The sequence below is a fragment of the Nyctibius grandis genome, chromosome 3 (genome assembly GCF_013368605.1).
Source record: "Nyctibius grandis isolate bNycGra1 chromosome 3, bNycGra1.pri, whole genome shotgun sequence".
In the NCBI taxonomy this organism is placed as follows: domain Eukaryota; kingdom Metazoa; phylum Chordata; class Aves; order Nyctibiiformes; family Nyctibiidae; genus Nyctibius; species Nyctibius grandis.
In genome coordinates this window covers 74644799-74668047 of record NC_090660.1, presented here as the reverse complement: position 1 = coordinate 74668047, position 23249 = coordinate 74644799, and the positions used below count along the sequence as shown (strand labels likewise).

The following is a 23249-nucleotide window of genomic DNA, read 5'->3' as shown; positions in this document are numbered from 1 at the left end:
TTTCCTTCCCACAATTATAATATTTTTAGACACAGCACTGACCTACTGATGCCAAAGATCTGCCCATTCTTGATTCTTTTTGGCAGCCCTATACATGGCAAAAAAACCTTGATCTTGTCTTTTAAGAGATCCACATCAAGCTACCATATGACAATCGTGCTCTTAAACTACCTAGGATTCCCTTAACATTGGTATTTAATTAAATTAATATTTCATTCTCGTGGCATAAGATTATACGCGAAGTATTACAGACAGAATACAGAAGCTGGCAGAAGAACAATTTTTTAGACCCATCAATAAATAATTACACTATTATTGTCTCACTGATCACCATTTCATTCTGATGAAAGCGCATTTGTATCATATAGACTACCAAGGGCAAACACCTTTGTTTCTTTATATATTTATGTATGCAAACTTGACTGTATGCACTGTTTGAGAACTCAATACTGTATTTAGAGAGCTGTACTTAAAAAAAAAAAGGACAGAATCTAGATTAATAAAGGCAACTATTAGTAGCATCACTTTTATGAGCATTTCTTAAGTAAGGCAAAATATGAGAGACTCAATAGCATATAGCTCTTAGTACACCTCTTGTGTACAGAATTGGCTATGATTGGATAAGGTCTTTGGTCAGCAGTATCTGATTATTTATTTTGACTGTAATCCCTCTTTTTAAAATTTATTTAACCAGATGATAACTGGTGTGCGCATTCACCTGTAGACGAAGAAAGTTCTTGTACGACTCCTGTCGCTTAAGATGCTGTGGAGATGGTGGTTCACCAAACACATTACCTCGAGCAAAAGGAGAGGTCTGTGCAAATGTAAAACCTACAGAAGGGGAAGTTACAGGTAAAAATCAAAGCAAATTTAAGACAGCAAGCCAGAGTGAAGAAGCATGAATCAGAGATACTTGTTTCAAAAGGTAGTTTATGACAGCCATAATTCAGGGCTATAGCTGAAAACGGTAGCTGGGATTCAAAGTTCTTATGTTGTCTGCCTAAAATACTGTCAGGTTTTAACTGCTCCATTAATAATGTCCAAGCGAGTTGTCTTTTTACAAAACAACACCTATAAAAGTCATATATTCTACTGTCCAATCTGCAGTTTAGCATCTAAAAATGTTACCTGTAAGCTAATTAGAAGAGTAAAGATTTTACATCTCATAACTTTACTGCCTGCAATTACTCTGACAGCACATGTAGTTCTGTTCCTTAGGTTCATTCGCTCTTTAAAACCGGAACATCCTAACAGAACAAATATTTACGTAAAATATCAATGGATGCTACAAAAAACAAAGCCCAAAACTGGCAAATAAAATTCTAAGCAATCAGAAAATTGAATTCTGCCAGTATAAGGTGCTCTCCATACTACAAAGTTTGAAGTGTCAGGACTCCTTTAGCCCTGAGTTACGAACGTGTCATAACCACACAGTCCCAAAAGCTCTAGATAGGAGGGTTAACTCAGATCCCACACAGAACAGGTTTTGCAGAACAGGATCCCTACAGGAAGCAGAGGAGAAAGGAAGGAAGTAAATGAAAAGTAGAGTAAGTTGTGTTAACTTTCCAGCTGACACAGCATGTTCTTCATTCATATCATCTCTGCTCCAAAGGACAGTGCCTCAAGGATGTGCAAGAGCCATAGCTCCACTGAGCTGAACACAGCTATAGTTGTTCTCACGTTTCCCCCTTCCATTTCCCTATATGGTGATGTACCACCCGAGCCAGATGAAAGCAGAAATAAGACATACGCTTATTCCCATAGGAATGCACATGCTTACTGCTACAGCCTAGCCTTAGGAGCATGTGCTTGCATACCAAGGAGTACACTTCGAGGTTCGTATTATTTTTCCTTACATGGAATTGCTGTTTGAATCCTTCCAAAATATAACTAAATTTACATGTGGCTCTTTCACGATGGATTTATTTCACATTCCATGCAAAAAAGAAGAATACAGTTTATATACCATTTGAAGGCGTGGACACAAGGCAGACAAGTTAATATGTAAGGTATCAAGCAATGAATTTACTGTGTACCAGCTACTATCCTGCAAGTTCCTCTTTTAATGGGGTGATGTACAAAAAAATCCACAAAAACAAACAAAACAAAAAACAAAGAACCAAAAACACCAAAACCAAAACCTACACAAAGCCACTTTAATGCCTGACTACTCAAATGGAAGGTGCAAGACTATAAAGTTCCCACCACTGATCTGCACCACCTCCTGATCCCAAAGTAAGTGATCTAACGAGGGGATTCTCTGCTATTCTGCATTATTACTTTATTGGCCTTGCTGGTTTCACTTCTTACTAAATGGTAAGAGCAAGAGGGAGGGACAGAAGGAACACAAAAAAATTTATTCTACAGCCAGTGGTCAGGACACTGAATTGCAATCACGCAAAGTAGATCCATGTCCCAAACACCATGCAATTCTTTATATAGAAGTGCAACAGTTCAGACAGGAGAAAAAAAAGCAGCATCTAAGCTGACTAGAGGAGACCACCACCGATCTTGGCCTTTGCCCATCCCAGACTAGGGATAGGTCTGGAGTACCACAGCGCTCTCATTTTGATGACTCACAAAACATAAGAAGAGAAAGATCCATTAGTTTTTAAATAGGAAAATAAAATAAATTCCCTAAAACTTGCAGGCAGTGCACAGGGCTGCATATGTACCCAATTTACCTGTAACTTTTTAGAACTTGTTAACCTAGTTAGTGTACCAATTTCATCATACATTTGCAGAGCCTCCTCCTTTTATTCCATATTCTCTCCTACTATACAGTTGTATTTTACTGTGTCATTTAAAAGTAAAACAAACATGTACGAAGATTTTATTAAATAACATAGAACCTGGAAAACTAATATACTGATCCTGACTGTTCAGTGCTATAACAGTTATTAGTTATCATTAGTGACAAGACAGGTAAGAAAAGACATTTTCAGTGCACAGAGTGACAGCAATGAAGTTTAGGAAAGAAGCGTGATACTGACTCAGCAGGTAAAGAGCACTAACTCTATCATAGGACTACTAGAAAAGAGTAAAGAACATAGAGAATTTTGATCACTAAGACCTATAAATAATTAGAGCTGTAATACAGGATTCTTAAAAACCTGCTGTTTTATTTGTAGATGCTTCTGTGTTCTCAGGTCTTGGGGAGGCCAAACTTAGGTCAGCAGATACAATAGCCCTTTTATCTTCATATAGTCTTGCCTCTCGATTATGATATGCATCTTCGTTTTGCTTGTGCATCATATTCAAGTCCGCTAAAGGAAGGGGGAAATAACCATTTATAACATTTTATTCTCATAAAAGGCATGTTCACCATAGATTCTCAAAAATACAGGGATTTTTGAGCATACTCCACTTTTCCTGGGTGTACCAACTATGGGAACAAAAAAATTAAGCAAAGACAAGAATACAGAAGCTATAGGTGAAATACTAGTCATTAGGAATTCACTGATTAAAAGATCTTATTTTTTTGGTTTTCTTTTGACAGGAATGATTCTTCACAGCAAACCTCCCCTTTCCCCCACCTAAAAATGCTATGAAATGGAAAGATGAAGAGCTCAAAGACAAAAACGACTGACAAGTCTGTGTTGACAAGCATGTATTTAGAAACCATTCCTCCTTCTATTTCGTTAAAGCTGTAAAATACTTTTGAGTTTAGTATTGGTATTTTGAGTATTGAATCTCTATTTGAGTACTATTAATAGTGATAAGCACAACTGAACCTTGAAAGTGTATTTTGGTCTTCATGTCTTTAGTAATAATCCAGGTGCATATTACTGTATGTAAGCAAAACAATGTCTTCCAACATTTTCACCAAAATTTACATGGTGCCTCTTAGTTACCATAAAAATCCTGATCAAAGATGTTAATTTCTGCTCATTTTGAAGTGTTACCATGCTATACCCAAGACTTGTTTCAAAACAAGTACTACGCAGGTTTCAGATTATCTTTTTAAATAGTGTTTCTGGTACTTATGAATTACTGTAGTCATTTAAGCACACAGATTCCAAGAACTTTAAATTACATCTCTCTCTGTAAAGCAGCCTTTGCATACATCAGACTCTCAAAAGCTATTTACAGACATTTTCAAGGGGATAAAAAGACACGTCACACTGCATTAAAAAAAGGGACATGGCAGAAAGCATGTTATGTTTCACAACATTTGACTCTCAGCTTATCCATCATGCTGCTAAACTATGGTGGGAAAAATAACTTTACGTGTGTAATTCGAGAAAATGGGCTAAGAAACTTCTATCTCTTGGTTCCTCATTTACGGACAGAGATAAGCTTCTCAGCAGGTATATGCAGAGCTCAAACTAACATGAGAGACCTACATTTTCCTCTGACCCACACTACTCACACCATTGTAAAGCCTACAGAAAGAAGCCAGACACTTAAATACAGTGCCTAAAGTCAGGCAGTGTGAACACCTCTGTCCGCTCTGGGGATTAACACAAGCTCAGATCCTCAACATAAGCTTCTAAACTTATTATTTGGGCACACAATCTTTAAAAAGCATTTAAACTTTACCCCCTACCCTCAAACTACACTATGCATTTAGCCAGGTGTAATAAAACTGAAACATTATTTATATATAAACTGTTATCCAGTAAGTGTTCCATGCTTTGAAAATTCTCGTATTTTATTACCAGGAAACATATTTTAAAAATTAATCAGAATTGAACATCGTATTCCAATAACAAAAAAATAAATTTGTTTCACATTAGAAATCAATAGTTATAAAATTGTAAGACTCACTCACTCAGATGCTGAAGGCAAGAATGAAGAGAGCTAGCACAGGCCAAGATTTCCAATCTACAAATCTAATTGTGCCTACTGAGTACTATTTTTATTTTAGATAAACTGTTCCTGTAGGGTTCACTACGAACCAGGATTAGGAATTTGAGTTCTAATCTTACATCTATCTGATTTACTGAAGGGGCGGATAAGCAACTTGCCTAGATCATAGCTACCTCCCAGCTCACTACTCCCATCTTGCATAAAGCAGTACTTCGAAAAAAGCAAACCTTAAAAAACATAACTGCTGACTGCTATTTATATAGCCATTTACCAGCAGTGTTAGTTGGGGAATTTTAAATATTCCACTGAGCTTTATATATTTATTCAAACACGCTTCCATTTTCCATGTCATGAATGGAGTTTTCTAAACCTAGAAGTTATTTTAAAATAAGAAAACAATAAAAAAAAAAAAAGTTCCTGGAAAACATTTTAAAAGTCTTCACAACAGACTTTAGCACATTTGTATTGCAGATGATTTGAACAGCTTGTTTTCCTCCTTCTCCCTTTATTATTGCAGTGTCTTCACTTATAGTTGACGTGTCCTGTATTTCCCATTTTGTTCAAACTGTACTCTTCGAACGATTCTATAGAAATCAAAGCAGTTACTCACTTGAATATTCCTAGAGTGCATCTGCTTGAAACAAGTATGTCTATTTGTCAATAAAGGGCTACTAGTGTTACAAAACAAGAATAGAGCCCTTAGGAGAGCAAGAGAACATCGATCTTGAAAAGACAACCCATAATTTTGGCTAACATACTTATCAGATTTCCTTTTGCATCTCTGAGAGGAGCACCACCACCACCTCTTCCCCAGGGGTTGTAATTCCTCATTTCTGCTGCTATCTTGGCTTCGTAGCGTTCCTTCTCCTCTCTCTCTTGTCGGCGTCGTTCCTCTCTCTCTCTTATCTAAAAACAAACAAACCAGAGTCAATTGCATAAAATTATCACATTAAGTATAATTTTAATAAAAAGTTAATGGAGCAAGCTCAGTGCTATCATTACCCATTCCTCCCATCTATATCAAGCAAATCGCAAACATTTCACTGCTTATACTGCAGACAGTGCATTGAATACTGTTGTCAAAACGTGCACGTCCAGTTGTGCATAATCACAGAGAAACATACAGATACATATTATAACACTTCCAAGTTCCAGAAACATTCACATCTGACACTTGCAGCAGATCAAAAGTCCCGTATCTTTGGATCTTTGATACAGAAGTTTATACTGCCTGAAAATTAAACAGGCAAAATTGTACCATACTACAGCACTTACAACCTGGTATATTTTGTTTAACCAAAACCAGACTAGAGATGACATGAGACAAAGAAAGACTCCTAACAATAAATGTCTTAACAGAATGCTACACAATTCTATAACCATTCATGAAATAGTTTTCTGCATTAATACATGATGATGTACGCAAATAATGCAGAACTCTTCATATGGTTTGTTCTTCCTTTTTTTTCAAAATCAGATTACATTTACATAACTAAGTCTCCTCATAACTTAATGTAGCACTTATAAAGAGAACAGCTGTTAAAAAAAGTGCATTTCCGTTCAAAGGTTTTAAAACATTAGCTACTATTTATGTAGCTGAAATACATTAATGTATTTTTCTTAAGTTTGTTTCTTAAGGCCTACAGAGGGATTTGGACAGGTTAGATAGATGGGCCGAGACCAACGGCATGAGGTTCAACAAGAACAAGTGCCGGGTCTTACACTTCGGCCACAACAACCCCATGCAGCGCTACAGGCTGGGGGAAGAGTGGTTAGAAAGCGGCTCGGTGGAAAGAGACCTGGGGGTGCTGATCGACAGCCGGCTAAGCATGAGCCAGCAGTGTGCCCAGGTGGCCAAGAAGGCCAATGGCATCCTGGCCTCTATTAGGAATAGCGTAGCCAGCCGGTCTAGGGAAGTGATCGTCCCTCTCTACTCGGCACTGGTGAGGCCGCATCTTGAGTACTGTGTCCAGTTCTGGGCCCCACACTTCAAGAAAGATGTTGAGGTGTTGGAGCGAGTCCAGAGGAGGGCGACCAAGCTGGTGAAGGGTCTGGAGGGTCTGTCCTACGAGGAACGGCTGAGGGTGCTGGGGTTGTTTAGCCTGCAGAAGAGGAGGCTCAGAGGTGACCTTATTGCAGTCTACAACTACCTGAAGGGAGGTTGTAGTGAAGTGGGAGTTGGCCTATTCTCCCAGGCAACTAGCGATAGGACAAGAGGACACAGCCTCAAGCTTCACCAGGGGAGGTTCAGGTTGGACATTAGGAAGAATTTCTTTTCAGAAAGGGTTATTAGACATTGGAATGGGCTGCCCAGGGAGGTGGTGGAGTCACCATCTCTGGATGTGTTGAAGAAAAGACTGGGCATGGCACTTAGTGCCATGGTCCAGTTGACAGGGTGGTGTCAGGGCAACGGTTGGACTCGATGATCCCTGAGGTCTCTTCCAACCTGGTTGATTCTGTGATTCTGTGATTCTGTGCATTAGACAAACATTTCCTTTATCAGGTAGTCAGACAATTTCATAAGAGATGTGAATCAACATATCTAGCCTTTCAACTGTTTGCAAAAATGGTCAGTCAGGTTTGTTTATAGGAAAAAAAAAAAGCAGAATACCTTCTGTTCACTTTCAACCATACGCAGCACAGTAACTTTGAAAGACTGTATCGTGCCACGTTTATTAGACCTTTATGTCAAATTGTGCAGTCTCTCATATGGCAAGACAAAATTTACTTCTTAAGACTATAGTAAGAAAATGCCTTCGGAGACGCGTAAGTGCAATATCAGACACGATTCCTAAATGTTTATTTTATTCTTAATTTGACCTTGATTGGCAGCCTCTCCTTTATCCCTATGCACAATCATAAGTAGAACTAGAATATTTTTATAGCAATTATTTACCTCTGCTGAAGAAATATATAAAGAAGAATAACATAAGAAAACATTAGTGCCACTGAACTGGGTTCTAGCAAACTCTCTTCTGAAAGAACATGTCTTATCATGGTCAAATACATTTTGTAAGTATGAACTCCCATAAGGTACAGCAGCGAAAAGCCACTAAAATGAGTAGGTGACTAGGACATCTACTGGAAGACAAGAAATTTGTCCAGTCTATCAAAAAAGGAAGCTGAAAAGAGATTAAGACACCACCTACAAACACACTGGAAGTAAACATTAGGGAAGCTTTTGATTTAGCATCCAAATGATCATAGAATCAAAGAATCATTTTGGTTGGAAAAGGTGTTTAAGATCATCATGTCCAACTGTATCATGAAGAACTTACTGAAATTAGAGTGTCCCTAATAATTACAGCAATAATGCTCAAAAGCAATCTTTCAATAGGAATACTACAGCAATACAACCCATTGCTTTTAATATGCATGTTGTTATGCTTATGGAAATAATTATAAAAAACTTCATGCCTGGAACTAATCTGTGTGCTGTCAGTCTTAACATTCTCTCTGCATCTGACAAAAAAAAAAAAAAAAAAAAATGAAGAGCTTACTGTCCACCTGAAGAGCTAAAATGAGCTAAAGGAGGGTCAGAGGAATGGGAGAAAGGAAGTAATGAAGGGAGAGGGAGTTAAGAAAGCTTTTTACTTGTAAACTAAACAAATATGTTTGAAAGAGTACTACAGTTACAATCATTATATGTTAAAAAGCAAAAGAAGAAAGCATCAGAAGCTTTATCACTCAGTACCTGCTGTCGTAATTCTTGTTGATAAGATAATGTTGCCTCTTTGGAAGGCTTTGTTTTTTCTTCAGAAAATACTCCTATGCTTCTTTGTGTGTCTCCTGTATTCCTCTGTCCAACGTTACTTCTGAATTAGAAAACCACACATATAAAGGAAAACCTCATAGGGTCCGGGAAGGAAGGGGTGGTTAAAAAAAAATAAAAAAAGAAAAAAATCTCTGCCTGAAATATTTGAGAGCTGTTGTTTTCCACACCCTGGCATTTTATAATCTCAAACATTTTCATAAATCCCTATCAAAATACAAGTTCACTGAATTATTGTTTAGACAGAAATTCTTAATTAGAAGTTTGAAGAGCTGTCTAACACATTTTATTTCAAAGGCATATCTGTTGTCAGCAAAATACTCCCAACATGAAAAGCCATCAATACAGACAAATACAAACAAAGAATATGAATACAGATAATACTTACATAGATTGCTCTACTGAGGCTTGGCCTAAAGAAGGATCCAGATTAGGTGTGGGTTGCATTCCCATCATACCTGTACCATCTACACAGTAAAAAAATTACTATTTTAAATTTTGAATGCTCATATATAAACATTTGCCATTACTCAAAAGAACAGAGCTCACCACTCAAACTCCATGACTGTAGAATTACAAAAAGTACTCTCAACTTCTGTAACAAAGGTAGCTGATCCTTAATGCCCTCTAAAGCAAAAAATACAATGCCAAGGTACAAATCTATTTCTTAAATTCAACTAAATTCCTTTAAAATTTACAAATGTCTTCATTAACATATTCTGCAATGAACTAACAAAAAGAAGTAACTCACTCAACTTAACACTTGTCCTCTATTGTGAGGAGAGCCCCATTGCCTCCTGCAGAAACGCAGTACATTTGGCACCTGTACTCTTACTGAAACAGGACCTGCAGCACTCTGCCACAGCAGGGCTTGAAATTGCTGTGCATGCTACTGCTTGTGTTCAAGACAGTAAGAGATGCATCTCTCAAACAATTTCACACTTTCAGATTTTAAGCACTAGCAATGTTCCAGGTTGTGATAATAAGCTGTAAGACAACCTAACTCTCGTATGTGAATTTTAGGTATTAGTTTCTTTAATACTCTAAAGTGTAAGCCATTTTACCCCAGAGGTTATAGTGATACAAGGGTAAAAAAAAACAAACAACAAAATATCAAAATAAAACACACAAAAACCCCCCTACCACACCAAAAAAAACCTCCCCAAAACTTCTGTGAGTTAAAACTGTGGTCTGAAAATAAGATTACAAAGAAAAGGTAAAAAAGGTGCCTGGGACAAAAAAAAACCAACCAACCAACCAAACAAAATCTTTCTCAAACCATAAGATATTACATTTCAAGACAGGGAGATATTAACACTGGAGAAAAAAAAAAAAAGAAAAATCTAAAAACTTTTGCTCTTAAGTCTCTAGCATTCCTGAAATTCCCCAGTGGATACAAATCTCATTCAAAACAACTAGTAAAAGAGTTTTATTGTAAGGTTTTTTCCTCCTTTATTTTAATTTTTCTATGAAGGTAGCGCAACTTTTTAAAAGTATTTCTGGTTTTTCCTCTAAGAGGGGAAAAAAAAAAGAAGAAAAAAACCCAAACACCACACAATCCAGTCACTCCCCACACACATCACTTGTTTCACTCATGAAATCCTCATGAAGCAGTCAAAGGGTAGATAAAAAAAAGTTCTTAAAACAAAAAGTTTGATTACTTCATACAGTTCCTTTAAAAATATTTTAAATTATATCTGAAATTGTAACAACACCTAAACATGCAATCAATTACAATATGATTTAAGCAACTTTAGAAAATAATGCTTTAATTATCAGAATTATAAAGAAAATTATCTGGAAGGAGTAATGGCTAAGTAGCTGAGCTTAGAGCTTATTCAAGCGATGAACAAAATTTCTGGAAGCCATAGCCCCTTTTGCAGTTGGAGAAAACTGCGTCATTCAAAACCAGTATTGAAGAAAGATGTGTATTGAATGAAAAGTAGGCTAAGAAATGGGTTTAAATTGTTGTTACATGTTATTCATCATTTAACTAGATTAAAAGCAGTCATCTGAATCACTCTAACAACCAATCTACCTAAAATCATCAACTTACAATACGCAAGATTGGGATCCAAAGGATTCCTAACCCCGTAAAAGTAATACGCGTCATCATGAGGCGTTCTATAGTTGTCTGTCAAAACTGGTGGTGGAGGTGGTGGCATTGGTGCAAGCCTTAAAGAAAGAAGGAACACAATTTTTTGTTTTGTTGTACAACTGAAAAGAGATCATCAAAACAAGAAAGAAAGAAAAAAAAGGAGAGAGAATTCACTATGGGAAAATTCTAGATTTAGCTCAGCCCAAGATACAATAAGACTCAGTAGGGAATTAACCTTCCCTTAGGGAGTAGTACATGAACCCACACTATTCCAGAGATCTAAAGAACATAAAACAAGCACGCCTTCTTTAACTGGTTCAGTTAATGATACTTACTGGTTACATCAGTAACAGTAAATAAAACAAGCCAAGGATTAGTCTCTAGTCAAAGGGCAAATAACACAACACAGCTTCAAGCCACATGCCTGAAGCTCCTTCTCTTTCCCTAAACAGTTTAGTCTCAGTCACAGCGTCTAGTGGAAGCTGTCCTTGCCTACACTACATTCCTGAGTTTAGCCCTGGGAAATCGCCTAATTGATAGGGGCCAAACGCATGCCAGACCAGCCTTCTACCAATACAGACATTGCTGGGCACGTGCTCAAGCATCATCACAACATGGTTCAATATTACAGGCATGGACATCATTTCTACAGCACAACCCTTATTGCACACAAACATCCACTAAGAGAGCGCTGTCTTCACAGATAATCCAGCCTCCCCAGATTTTTCAAAATAAACTGTGAAGAAATAGACATTAAAAGTTTATTTCAGTGTAAAGTAGTTTAGTTTTCTGTTAATTGTCAAAATATTATTTCTACCTTCATTAGTTCTTCGGAGAAGGATCGATAGCACCACAGAGCTCTACCTTAGCAGCTATAACATGCTTAACAACAATCTTATTTAACATGCAAAATGAACATGATGGTGAAGAACCTGGGTGCTGCTATTTCACCAAGAGTGCTGGCTAGCCCCCTGTGAAAGTCTTCATTCACTGGAGAGGCTGAAGGGACGGGCACCGGAGTTTGGAAAGCCACCCTAGGCCTTTCAGGAGGTAATTTCTCTTCAGTAGCTCTTGCTGTCAAGCCAAAATGCTTCAATCTATTTGGCTGAAGGGGGGAATAAATAATAGAAAGAGAGAGAAAAAACAAAACAAAACAAAACAGTTACCCCTTGTTATTACTAGGAAATATTCTGAACCTCCATTTAGGTTGCGTTAAACACTTCACAGGGTCCCAACTAGCTGTTCAAATTTCTAGTAATTGCATTTTTTTCTCCCAAGGAATCACTGGAAATCTAATATTACAAGGAAATCTAGCATGTTTATCACAGATTTACAAAAACCAACCTCTATGGCAGGTTTCAGGAAATATATGGTTCTAGTTATTGTTCAGAAAAAAAAGTATTTCCACAGCTGTCTGTAGTACAGGTTATCTACATCTGCCAGTTTCCTACACGGACAGTATTCTCATATTATGCATAGGAAAAGTTTCTGAAATCCCTCCCACCAACCTTGAGATTAAAATAGCTCATAATCAGTAAAAACTAAAAACCAAACCCATACTGAGACTTTTTTCAATAAACATTTCCTTGCAATACCATTATTTTAAGTTCCTTTGATTTTATTAAATTTTTCAACCACGACAATTACAAAGATTTGGGGGTTTTCTTTTTAAAATAAAAGTATCAAATGTTTATTGATAACTGGCAGCCTCAGAAGAAAGTCAAAGGCAACATGCAAATAACACAAAGGCATGCAAGTCAGTTAGTCGCAGAACTATCCTATCACACCCAGAAAGCCCTTGCACCAGCTGCTATGCATAAATATTTTAATATTTGTTTAAATGAGTCAATATAATAAAAGACCAGAAAAAATTCATATATTGTATAAGTAAACCAGATTTTGTTTCTGAATTTACTGGTCTTAACATTGTAGTGCTTCAATTAACATGCATTCAAAGTAATCCCAGCAACCAGCTAAATATTAAATATCTAACAGCAAACCATATACCCTACAACAAAGAAGTATTTCAGCAAAATATTAAATGTTTACCTCCTCATCACTTAGCTGCAAGACAGTATATACAAAGCAGTTAGTACTCACCAATCATGAACTACAGCATTAAGATTAAAATTCTCAAAATCTACTAGACATGAATATTTGCTTATAACGTTTAACTTCAAATTTCTAGGTGTGAATACAAAATTAGGTAATAGGTATGAGCTACAGCAATTGAAAATTACGAAGCAGTCTAGAGACACTTCTTTTTTTAACTTTTCTTTTCAAATAAAGTGCCTTGAGCAGGAGAACATTTAACAGCCTTTCTCACTAACAAGTTTAATGTGAACTGCTCCCAAAGTGCCCCAGATTTCAGCTTAGTAGCTAATTTCAGATGTGACTGTGGTACTCAGTTCATCCTGGAGATTGTTTTCTTTTAAACAAGCAGTATATACAACAGTCTACATTTACAGATTCTTGATCAGGCATTGCTATTTAATCAACCTGCAATTAATCAAGAAATTCACCTAATTTGAATCTCTCCCTAAGAGGCGATTTAAAGCTAACAGTGACTGATGCTTAATGAACACAGCAATTCTACTTAACTGAAGGCTTTCAGCTAAATTAATGGTTTTAAAACATTATACATGCCCTGGACTTGCTCTGGATATAATTTTGTTCCTGCAATAGGCACTTTTCAGCCTCTGACTGAGATGTGTATGGTATATAGAGTGCTGCAGCACAGCATGCTTCTGCCTAGTCAGCTTTGATTAGACAGAACTGCTTACACTGACCTTACAGCCTGCTGTGCCCAAAGAGCAGGCATCCTCTGCTCAGATTTTCCTCTTTTCCTGCCTGGCTCCCAGCTGTACACTCCATCCCTCTCCCTTTCAACATCAGAATCCCTGATCAGCCAACTGACCTCTCTAAGCCAACTAAAGCAGCAAAAAAGAGTCAGGGTTTTCCCAGCTAACCGAGCTGAATCAGCTTGCAAAAGGGATCAAACAAGCGCCACGGATACTTTAAGCAGATAGGACAGGAACATGCAGCCAGACCACTTGTCAACGTTCTGCCTCCCCATTTAGGAGTAAGAATTTTGATTCAGCTTCGTTGCTTACCTACGTGCATTCTCAGTCTCCTGCCTCACGTGCCTCAAATAGCATCTTACAGCTATTTTCATTCATCTTCATTTTATAGAAAATAAGAGCTCTTTCACCTCTGCTGAACTCTTCAGAAATGGCACAAGTTTTCTTTCTGTCTTGTAGCCTCCCCCAAAAACCAGCACTGTTGATAATTTAAACTGGTAATCAGTTAAAATTAATAACCAGTTTATTCTTGCTTGAGAAAGTTATCCATCCTGCATCTCCAACAGCAGATCTCTACTGCACCCAAGATAAAAAGGGCGTCCGGCACTTAGCAAACACACATGTAAATCACACTAGTTCTGTGACAATCAGTCTGGTACTCATGTTACTAGTGCTGACAATCTACTCCTTCATATATGCTAATCAAAATTCTTAGTACAATAATCTCCTTTCTAAGGAAGTGGAGACAGTCCTAACTCTGCATTAAGTCTCACAAGCAATACAATACAAAACATCTTGCTTTTACAAAATCCTATAAAAATGCTTGTAATCCTGAACACTACATTTGATAGTTTAAAAAAGAATCACAAATTTGAAATTAAAAATTGCTACAATGAGATCAGCTTGGCTGCAAAACAACTGGATTTTTTTTAGCTGAAAAAGAGCAAAAGTTTTCTGCAGCATACTTTACATTCCCAAAGAAATGTTACTAATGTGTGCATGTACAGGCTACCACTGGACACTAAGCTTTTCTTCCACAATACCCACTGCTTATACAAAATTTCCACTTGGTCACAGCAAAAGAAAATGTTTGATAACTTCCATGAAAATATTTTCCTCTTAAACTGAAAGCATGTGTAATGAGTATCATCCTTGGCTTCAATTTTATTCTATGCTAATGCCCTATTAGAAAAAAAACACAACATTTATCATTCTATAAAAGCCCTACAGTTTTGTGACTGAGGAACCACAGTGTACACTTAATTAAAAAAAAAAAAAAAAGTCTATAAAGGCGAAAGAAAATCCAAGTTCCTTACACTCTTCTCTGGGTCTCGAGCTCCAGAAGCAGCAACTGTGAGCTCAAGTTCCTTCTCACTGTTTTTGTTTAAAAAAGAAAGAAAAAAGACAAATCAGAAAGCAGCAACAATTATACTCATTTTTTCAAAGCATGGACCTCACAACTCTGTAGTTAAAATAACTCTGAAAACACAGGATAACAGAAGACATGACTCCACTTGACTACTTCTGGAGTCAGGGAAGAAGGATACTGTATATTATTTGTAAATAAACAGAACTCTCAAGTGTCTGGCTATCATCTATTCCGCCTAATGAAAATCCAGCTACCATAGAAGGACAAACCACCACATCACTTTTTACTGCAACTTTTCAGGACATTTCTTAAAAATTCATCTTTATTCACGTTACAGCAAGAAGTTTATAATAAACATATTGAAATGAATGATTCAAAAATACAGCAATAAGTACTATACTGTAAATTCAGGGCTCAGGCTTATTCAGCATTTACATTTTTTCATCACAGTGAAACTGTCAATAGTAACTTATTTTTAATTCCTTATCCCTTCACTAATATCACTGTGTGTTTTTATGTATCCATACTATCATTCAAGCATGCAGCTACTAATAGGTAAGCAAGAAATTTATATTTTATTATTCTGCATAAGCCAGATGGTCAAGTGCTTTGAAAGTGAAAGGTTACTTTCCTAAATTGGAGGGCAAAACAAGATTAATTTTCAACCTTGCAAAGTAATTAGACACTCCTCTACCAGTAAAAAAAGATAACTTCAGTTAGAGCTTCTTTACCCTTAAGAAATTAAAAATCATTCTTTTAAATGAAAAAAAAATCTGTTTTTTCCTTTGTTCCATTGAAAGTTGGTGAATTTGTTTATTAAAAACTAAAGGTCTCGTGCCAATGACTTTAATTGGATGCAATATTACCTAGGTAGCTGGAATTCCTTAGTTATGAAAATTATTCTTACCACATTGAATTAATGAAATTCCTTTAAATTTCAGCCATTATCTTTTAAAAATATAGTTAACTTTCCATTACCGTCTCTTATTTCGTTGTTGCTCAGCCATCTGTTCTATTAGTTCTTGCCTGTATTTCTCTTTTTTCCTTTGGAGAAGTTCTCGGTCCTGACCACCTAATGGAAATGACCACACATTTGCATGAATGCTCCACAAAATACACAAAAGGTAATGGACAAAAATATCGCATTTCAGTCAATCTAAAACATGAAACACAGCAGAGTATACGATCTGGGCATGTGTCTAAGAACACTGGATCTTTACTGACTACAAAAAAAAAAATCTAGTTTTAATATGGAGCTTCTTTGGAGTATGATGATCAAAACTACTAAAATTTTCATTACTATTTTCCTAGTTTGCCTGGTTTTGTATAGTCAGGACGCTACGAATTTCAAAGCTATGTGATACAACAGCAACTAAAAAAAGTTACTTAAAATTTTGTATTTTTTTTTTCCCTAATGCTCAACTGAGGAAGATACACTATGGCACTCCAAAATTATGAGGCACGGCTCTGGATAAAAATGAAAGTTAAAACTGAAGAGAGCCAAACCCCACAGGGAGGAAAGCAAATTGCTCCAGTTTTAGGATGGTTCCCATGACTACTAAGAATTAGCAAAGTATTGGCAGATAAGTATATGTAAAAGGAAACAGTTATAACATCTGACGTGGATTTGAAGGAACCCAAAAAACTTTCAATGCGTGGTAGTTACCCCACAAGAAGCATGGAGTCTTCTGTTATTTTAAAAACAAAACAAAACAAAACCATCACCACTTTCTATATAGTATGACTACCAGACACAAGAATCACAGAATCACAGAATCACACAGAATCACAGAATGTTAGGGATTGGAAGGGACCTCGAAAGATCATCTAGTCCAATCCCCCTGCCGGAGCAGGATTGCCTAGACCATATCACACAGGAATGCGTCCAGGCGGGTTTTGAATGTCTCCAGAGAAGGAGACTCCACAACCTCTCTGGGCAGCCTGTTCCAGTGTTCAGTCACCCTTACAGTAAAGAAGTTTTTCCTCAAATTTAAGTGGAACCTCCTGTGCTCCAGCTTGCACCCATTGCCCCTTGTCCTGTCAAGGGATGTCACTGAGAAGAGCCTGGCTCCATCCTCTTGACACTTGCCCTTTACATATTTATAAACATTAATGAGGTCACCCCTCAGTCTCCTCTTCTCTAAGCTAAAGAGACCCAGCTCCCTCAGCCTCTCCTCATAAGGGAGATGTTCCACTCCCTTAATCATCTTCGTGGCTCTGCGCTGGACTCTGTCTAGCAGTTCCCTGTCCTTCTTGAACTGAGGGGCCCAGAACTGGACACAATACTCCAGATGCGGCCTCACCAGGGCAGAGTAGAGGGGGAGGAGAACCTCTCTCCACCTGCTGACCACACCCCTTCTAATACACCCCAGGATGCCATTGGCCTTCTTGGCCACAAGGGCACACTGCTGGCTCATGGTCATCCTGTTGTCCACTAGGACCCCCAGGTCCCTTTCCCCTACGCTGCTCTCCAACAGCTCTGTCCCCAACTTGTACTGGTACATGGGGTTGTTCTTGCCCAGATGCAGGACTCTACACTTGCCCTTGTTATATTTCGTTAAATTTCTCCCCGCCCAACTCTCCAGCCTGTCCAGGTCTCTCTGAATGGCTGCGCAGCCTTCCGGCATCTCAGCCACTCCTCCCAGTTTTGTGTCATCAGCGAACTTGCTGACAGTGCACTCTAATCCCTCATCCAAGTCATTAATGAATATATTGAATAGAACTGGTCCCAGAACCGACCCTTGCGGAACTCCGCTAGACACAGACCTCCAACTGGACTCTGTCCCGCTGACCACTACTCTCTGGCTTCTTTCCTTCAGCCAGTTTACAATCCACCTCACTACCCGATCATCCAGACCACACTTCCTCAGTTTAGCTGCGAGGATGCTGTGGGAGACCGTGTCAAACGCCTTACTGAAATCGAGATAGACCACATCCACAGCTTTACCATCATCTATCCACCGGGTAACATCCTCATAAAAGGCTATCAAGTTGGTTGAGCAAGACTTCCCGTTGGTGAAGCCATGCTGAGTGCCCCTAATGATCCCCCTATCCTTGATGTGCCTAGAGACAGCACCAAGAACAAGTTGCTCCATCACCTTTCCAGGGATGGAGGTGAGGCTGACTGGTCTATAGTTACCCGGGTCCTCCTTCTTGCCCTTTTTGAAGACTGGAGTGACATTCGCTTTCCTCCAGTCCTCAGGCACCTCTCCTGTTGCCCATGACTTAGCAAAGATGATGGAGAGTGGCCTAGCAATGACTTCCGCCAGCTCCCTCAGCACCCGCGGGTGCATCCCATCAGGGCCCATGGATTTATGGACATCCAGGTTGCTTAATTGGTCCCTGACCCAGCCCTCATCAACCAAGACAGATTCCTCCTCTATCCTGACTTCTTCTGAGGCCGCAGGGGTCCGGGGCTCCTCAGGACAGCCTCCAACAGTATAGACAGAGGCAAAGAAGGCATTCAGTAACTCCGCCTTCTTTTTATCCTCTGTCTCCAGGGCCCCCACCTCATTCATCAGTGGGCCTACATTGCCTCTAGTGTTGGCTTTACCTGCAATGTATTTGAAGAAGCCCTTTCTGTTGTCCTTGACCTCTCTTGCAAGGTTTAATTCCAAGGAGGCCTTAGCTTTCCTAGTTGCCTCCCTACATCCTCTGACAACAGACTTATATTCCTCCCAAGTGGCCAGCCCCTCCTTCCATGATCTGTACACCTTCTTCTTCCACTTGAGTTTGCCCAGCAGTTCCCTGTTCAACCATGCAGGTCTCCTGCTACCCTTCCTTGACTTCCTATCTGCTGGGATGCTCTGATCTTGAGCTCGGAAGAAGCAGTCCTTGAACGCTAACCAACTATCTTGGGCCCCCTTACCTTCTAGTACCCTGTCCCATGGGATTTCCCCTAGCAATTGCTTGAAAAGGCCAAAGTTGGCCCTCCTGAAGTCCAGGGTTGTGATTCTGCTAGCTATTCTGTTCCTGCCACATGAGATCCTGAACTCTACCATCTCATGGTCGCTACAACCAAGGCTGCCCTCAACCTTCACCTCTTCCACCAGACCCTCCTTGTTAGTGAGGATCAGATCCAGCACTCCTGAGAGTGCAGATCCAGCACTCCAAGAACTCCTAACATATTTCCATACACAAAGTCACTGTGGATCTCCAGTGAAGTAGACCTGAACAATAAAGTGAAAGAAGCTGCAAAGGAACTAGAAACAAACAAGCAAAAAAACCACCAACAAAAAAAACCTGTGATGCATGACTGCCTGAATTTTTTATTCAATTATTGTGCTGGGACTGCCAAGTGACCAAAATGTACAAGATAACCTCATGGTTTGTGATTTTTGGGGAGTCTGAAATCACTTCTCATTTCCAAAAATTTCAAGTTTTAATTTACTTAATTTTTATACAACATAGTTAACAATATCTTTCTCCTAACCAGGACTGCTAGGAATACAAATTCATAACTTCATGTACTCAAGTTACTATAAATGACTGAACAGATCAGACTGACTGACCATTACAACACCACTGTTTTAATGCTGCCTTCAAATAGTTCCAAAAAATTGACCTGCCACATAGAGCACCGAAGATCAGGTAATCTCAAATGTAAAAATAAATAGAAATTATTCTGACAACTGTTAGTTAATTTTTCTACAATTCAAACCTAGCTTGCCTTCAAAGGCTCCCATCTGAAGAACGACTACAGTTCTTTTATTCTTGCCTTATAATTTTCTGACTTTAGCTAGGAAAGCTATGTTTTCAACAGTATTTCTCTCTATCACACTCAATAATAATGTTCCCTGATAAATTTTATGGCTGCACATAAGCAGTAAGAGATGATCAGAATCATTTGTTCTTGCACAAGAACTGCACAAGATAAACAGTACCAGTTCCCATATTTGTGCAATTAAAATTCAATAGCAAGTCATGTCTTTAACAATAGAGGTTAATATTTCTCCTATATTGGATTTTGTAAAAATTTAAGAATGTATCTGGCCCTTAAACTGTTAATGAAATCTAAGTAGAAACCTGGGCTCTTCAAAATTACTTAGAAGGCCCTATTACCTTAAGGGTGAAACGAACATGTTTTTCTTTTTTCATTTTCTCTATGTAAACAATATTTACCTACCAGTCTTGGGGACAACTACCACAAAGAAAAAGCTACTTTTTCTAGGTTTTAATTATTCCTAAAGAAAAATAAAATATGCAAAGAAAGGCTAACTCAGTGTCATTGGTTAGGTTTTTATACATACCAAGAACAAGGCCTGTTGCATACGGCATTTCAGCTGCAGACTTGGCCTGTTCACTAGCTGAAGAACTAATTTGCATCTGATTCCTGGCAAAGACAAAAAAGAAATGGAAAGATCAAACCCGAGAATTTACTTGCAGTCTATGTGAAATATGATAGATGCACTTATACCACCACGTGATACATTTATGACAAACAGCTTTCCTAAAATCCAAAGAAATATCACAAGCAAAAGAAGAAACTGTGTGGCAAAAAGGCATTTCTCACAGTTCTCATTTGCGGTTTCTGAAGTCATCAGAAACACTGACTCAATTGAGCACTTCAACACTGTTGACAGACTGGGTGGTGCCAGTCAAGAGTTTATGTAAGGGCTTTATAAGTGTTCTGCTTTTGCTTCATCCACTTGGATCATTTCAGGACTTGCAAAACCAAGACAAGAGGAAAAAAAAGGAATTTTAAAGGTACTATCAAAAAACGATTCCACATTATTCTAATCATTAAAACTCTTCAGTTGGAGAATAGGTGATCTATCCCTTCAAAAAGAAAACTGGCATGCAAGCTTCAATAGCTGTTCTCAAAGGAAACAAATTTTTCTTGTTCTACTAGCTGCAGAAAGACCTATCAGCAATTTCAGACAACATATTTGGGATTTTAAATAAACATTTTCCTTTCACCATGATTTTGTAATGCAATTATCAATAAAATACACTGTATACCACACCTAGAATTTCCAGTTCTTGAGATCTGCTGCACACGTGCTCTCTCCTTTAATTCATCTTCATAATCTGCAGGTAGATCTCTTACTATTCCGTCCAGATGGGGCCTTAAAGAAACAGAAAACATTCAGCTATGCTTGCCTAAAAACATCCAATCAGAAATGGAAGGTGCAGCAGTTCCGTGCAAATGGATCCTCAGCCTGATTGCACACTGGACAGCAGAACCAGTTCTGAAAATAGCACACACAATTTCTAGAAATAATTCACTTTGCTAGCATTGTCAAGGAAGCTCTCTGTCTGGAGTTTGAATTCCCAAGCCTGCTTTCATGCAGCCTTCATCTATTGAGCCTGGTTAAGAGTTTTGAAAGCTGAAGAGCATTCAGCATTCACACTGCATTAATTGAAACAGATCTTGCTGCCCTTAATCCCCAGGAGCCAACAAAGTCTACAATAGATTTCAGCATACAGCTATTAGGCAAGTCTGGTAAAACAGTTAATTCAGATATGAAAAGCTACTTTAATGACAAGCTACCCTTCACTATTCATCTGATACCATTTAAAAGAGAGAGGTGACTTTTGATCAAGATAAAAGACAGGTAACATGGTGAATACAAAAATTCAGGAGCTAAAATTTGAATCATCTACATATGAAGTAATACAATTGAAACTTCAAATAATTCCAAAGATGCCAAAAATTGTGTGGACATAAGGGAGCTCTTCCTGAAAAGATCTGAGGTAGCTGAATTTACAGCGTTTTCTTGCCTTATAAATTAACTACTCTTTAATAAGGACTTCAAGTTATCTTGATAAAATAAGGCATGAATAGGTATTCAATGGAAAATAAAGTACCCAAGAGATGCTAACAAAGTTATGTATTTTCCAGACCTGGACAGAGCCATGGACTTCCTATTAAGCAAACCAAAAAAAACCACTAGGTAAACTTAGGAAAAAAACCCATCTTGCTCTTTTATACAAAAAGATCCACAGCTCTGCCCATCTCTGTAATTTAAATAAAAGACAATAATCAAAGGGGAAAGGATGCAAGCAGATTATTAAACATTGATTCGGCATCTTAACAACCCACAAGAACAACATGGAAGAATGACGTCCATCCTCTTGGCATAACTTGATCTTCTTTCATGATCAAGATCTTTTTGATAATGATCAATCTGCTACTTACAAGGCTGGCCATGTAAGACTGAAACACAGTCAGGAAACAGAAAGCCTAGTCCATGGCGTGATGAAAGAAGGTAGGGATGAAGCAAAGAAACAAACGCTGGAATTCAAGAGGCAAGCTTTTTTGTAGAAAGCAGCAAGCTTAGCATGGCAGGCCCAGACGTCTTGGCCCAATTCAATCTGTTATATCCTGTTTATAGGACAGACCTGGCTGCTGGGGATGGACTAATGCATTTGACTCTTAAGAACCAAACATTCTGCACTTCCTCTCACTTTCCTGTCACCATTTCTATTTGCTGAAATATGCCACAGTCCTTGTGCCTCCATCAAAACAGAAACCTTTCTGAAAAGTCCCATTACAAACACCTGCCTCTCCAAACTAATAAAGCCCATTTAAAAACACGAAAACTTCAGTATAGCAAATAAAAATATTCCTCCTTATGAATTTAGTTTCTGTCATGAATCGAATGTGTTCTGGAAAAGCTGACTTTGCCTGAAATGTAGAAAAAAAATGTTAACTCCTCAGAAACTGAGCTGCCAGGAACTAATAGACCTGTTTCTCCTTCTTAAAGAGAGACTGAAATTAGTTCATAAAAGGTTAAGTGAAGCTACTTGCAAAGGAGAAAAAAAAAGTACTACATTACAAAGCACATTTAATTAAAAAAAGAAAAAGAAAAGTAATTTTCAATAAAAATTCAGCAAAGTAGAAAATACACACTAAAAAAAACCCACAATCTTGATTTTATGTACAAATTTAAGTTCAGGCAATTCAGGCGATGGTCCAGCAACTTCTTTTAAGAAGATGCACCAGGTTTGCCAGGAACAAAGACAAGACTATCTTCTATACTTTCTTTTAAAAGAAAAATGGAACTAAAACTGTTTTCAAGGCCTCTCCAAATAAGCAATTAATTGCCTAGTGTTATATTGGTCACAGACATTTTCATAAGCACCATCAGTGTTTTCTGGAATAACTAAGAACTAGTATACTTCTATTCAACATGATATGGTCTACTGTTGGTTCAAACACCATCCTCGCTGATATTTTATATATATAATTCTGTACATATTCCTTGAGAAACAAAGTAAACCCTCAAACTTTATGAAATGGTCATTTTTATTTAAATATTAGACTCTGTGTCCAATTGCATTAGAAAATGGCAAACAGCTACCTAGTAAAAAGAGGCCATTCATCCTTCTGGGTGTTAATTAACATAGTGGATTAACATTGCTGTTAGTCTCAAAAATATGGACATTTTGGTT

The 23249-nt window shown here is 38.0% G+C and overlaps 1 protein-coding gene across 6 annotated transcripts in view; it reads right to left on the bottom strand.

Annotated features, from left to right (window-relative positions):
- The window catches only part of CSPP1 (centrosome and spindle pole associated protein 1), a 76512-nt gene that overhangs the window by 30769 nt on the left and 22494 nt on the right, over nucleotides 1–23249 (bottom strand). For all 6 annotated transcript variants that reach the window (XM_068395990.1, XM_068395991.1, XM_068395988.1 and 3 more), the window contains 11 exons: nucleotides 20819–20920; nucleotides 20102–20184; nucleotides 15831–15924; nucleotides 14800–14857; nucleotides 11615–11787; nucleotides 10641–10759; nucleotides 8973–9051; nucleotides 8507–8627; nucleotides 5571–5718; nucleotides 3114–3266; nucleotides 719–831 (listed from right to left, as the gene is read on the bottom strand). In XM_068395990.1, coding sequence (XP_068252091.1) covers nucleotides 719–831; nucleotides 3114–3266; nucleotides 5571–5718; nucleotides 8507–8627; nucleotides 8973–9051; nucleotides 10641–10759; nucleotides 11615–11787; nucleotides 14800–14857; nucleotides 15831–15924; nucleotides 20102–20184; nucleotides 20819–20920 — 1243 coding nt within the window. The remainder of the gene's footprint in view (nucleotides 1–718; nucleotides 832–3113; nucleotides 3267–5570; nucleotides 5719–8506; nucleotides 8628–8972; nucleotides 9052–10640; nucleotides 10760–11614; nucleotides 11788–14799; nucleotides 14858–15830; nucleotides 15925–20101; nucleotides 20185–20818; nucleotides 20921–23249) is intronic.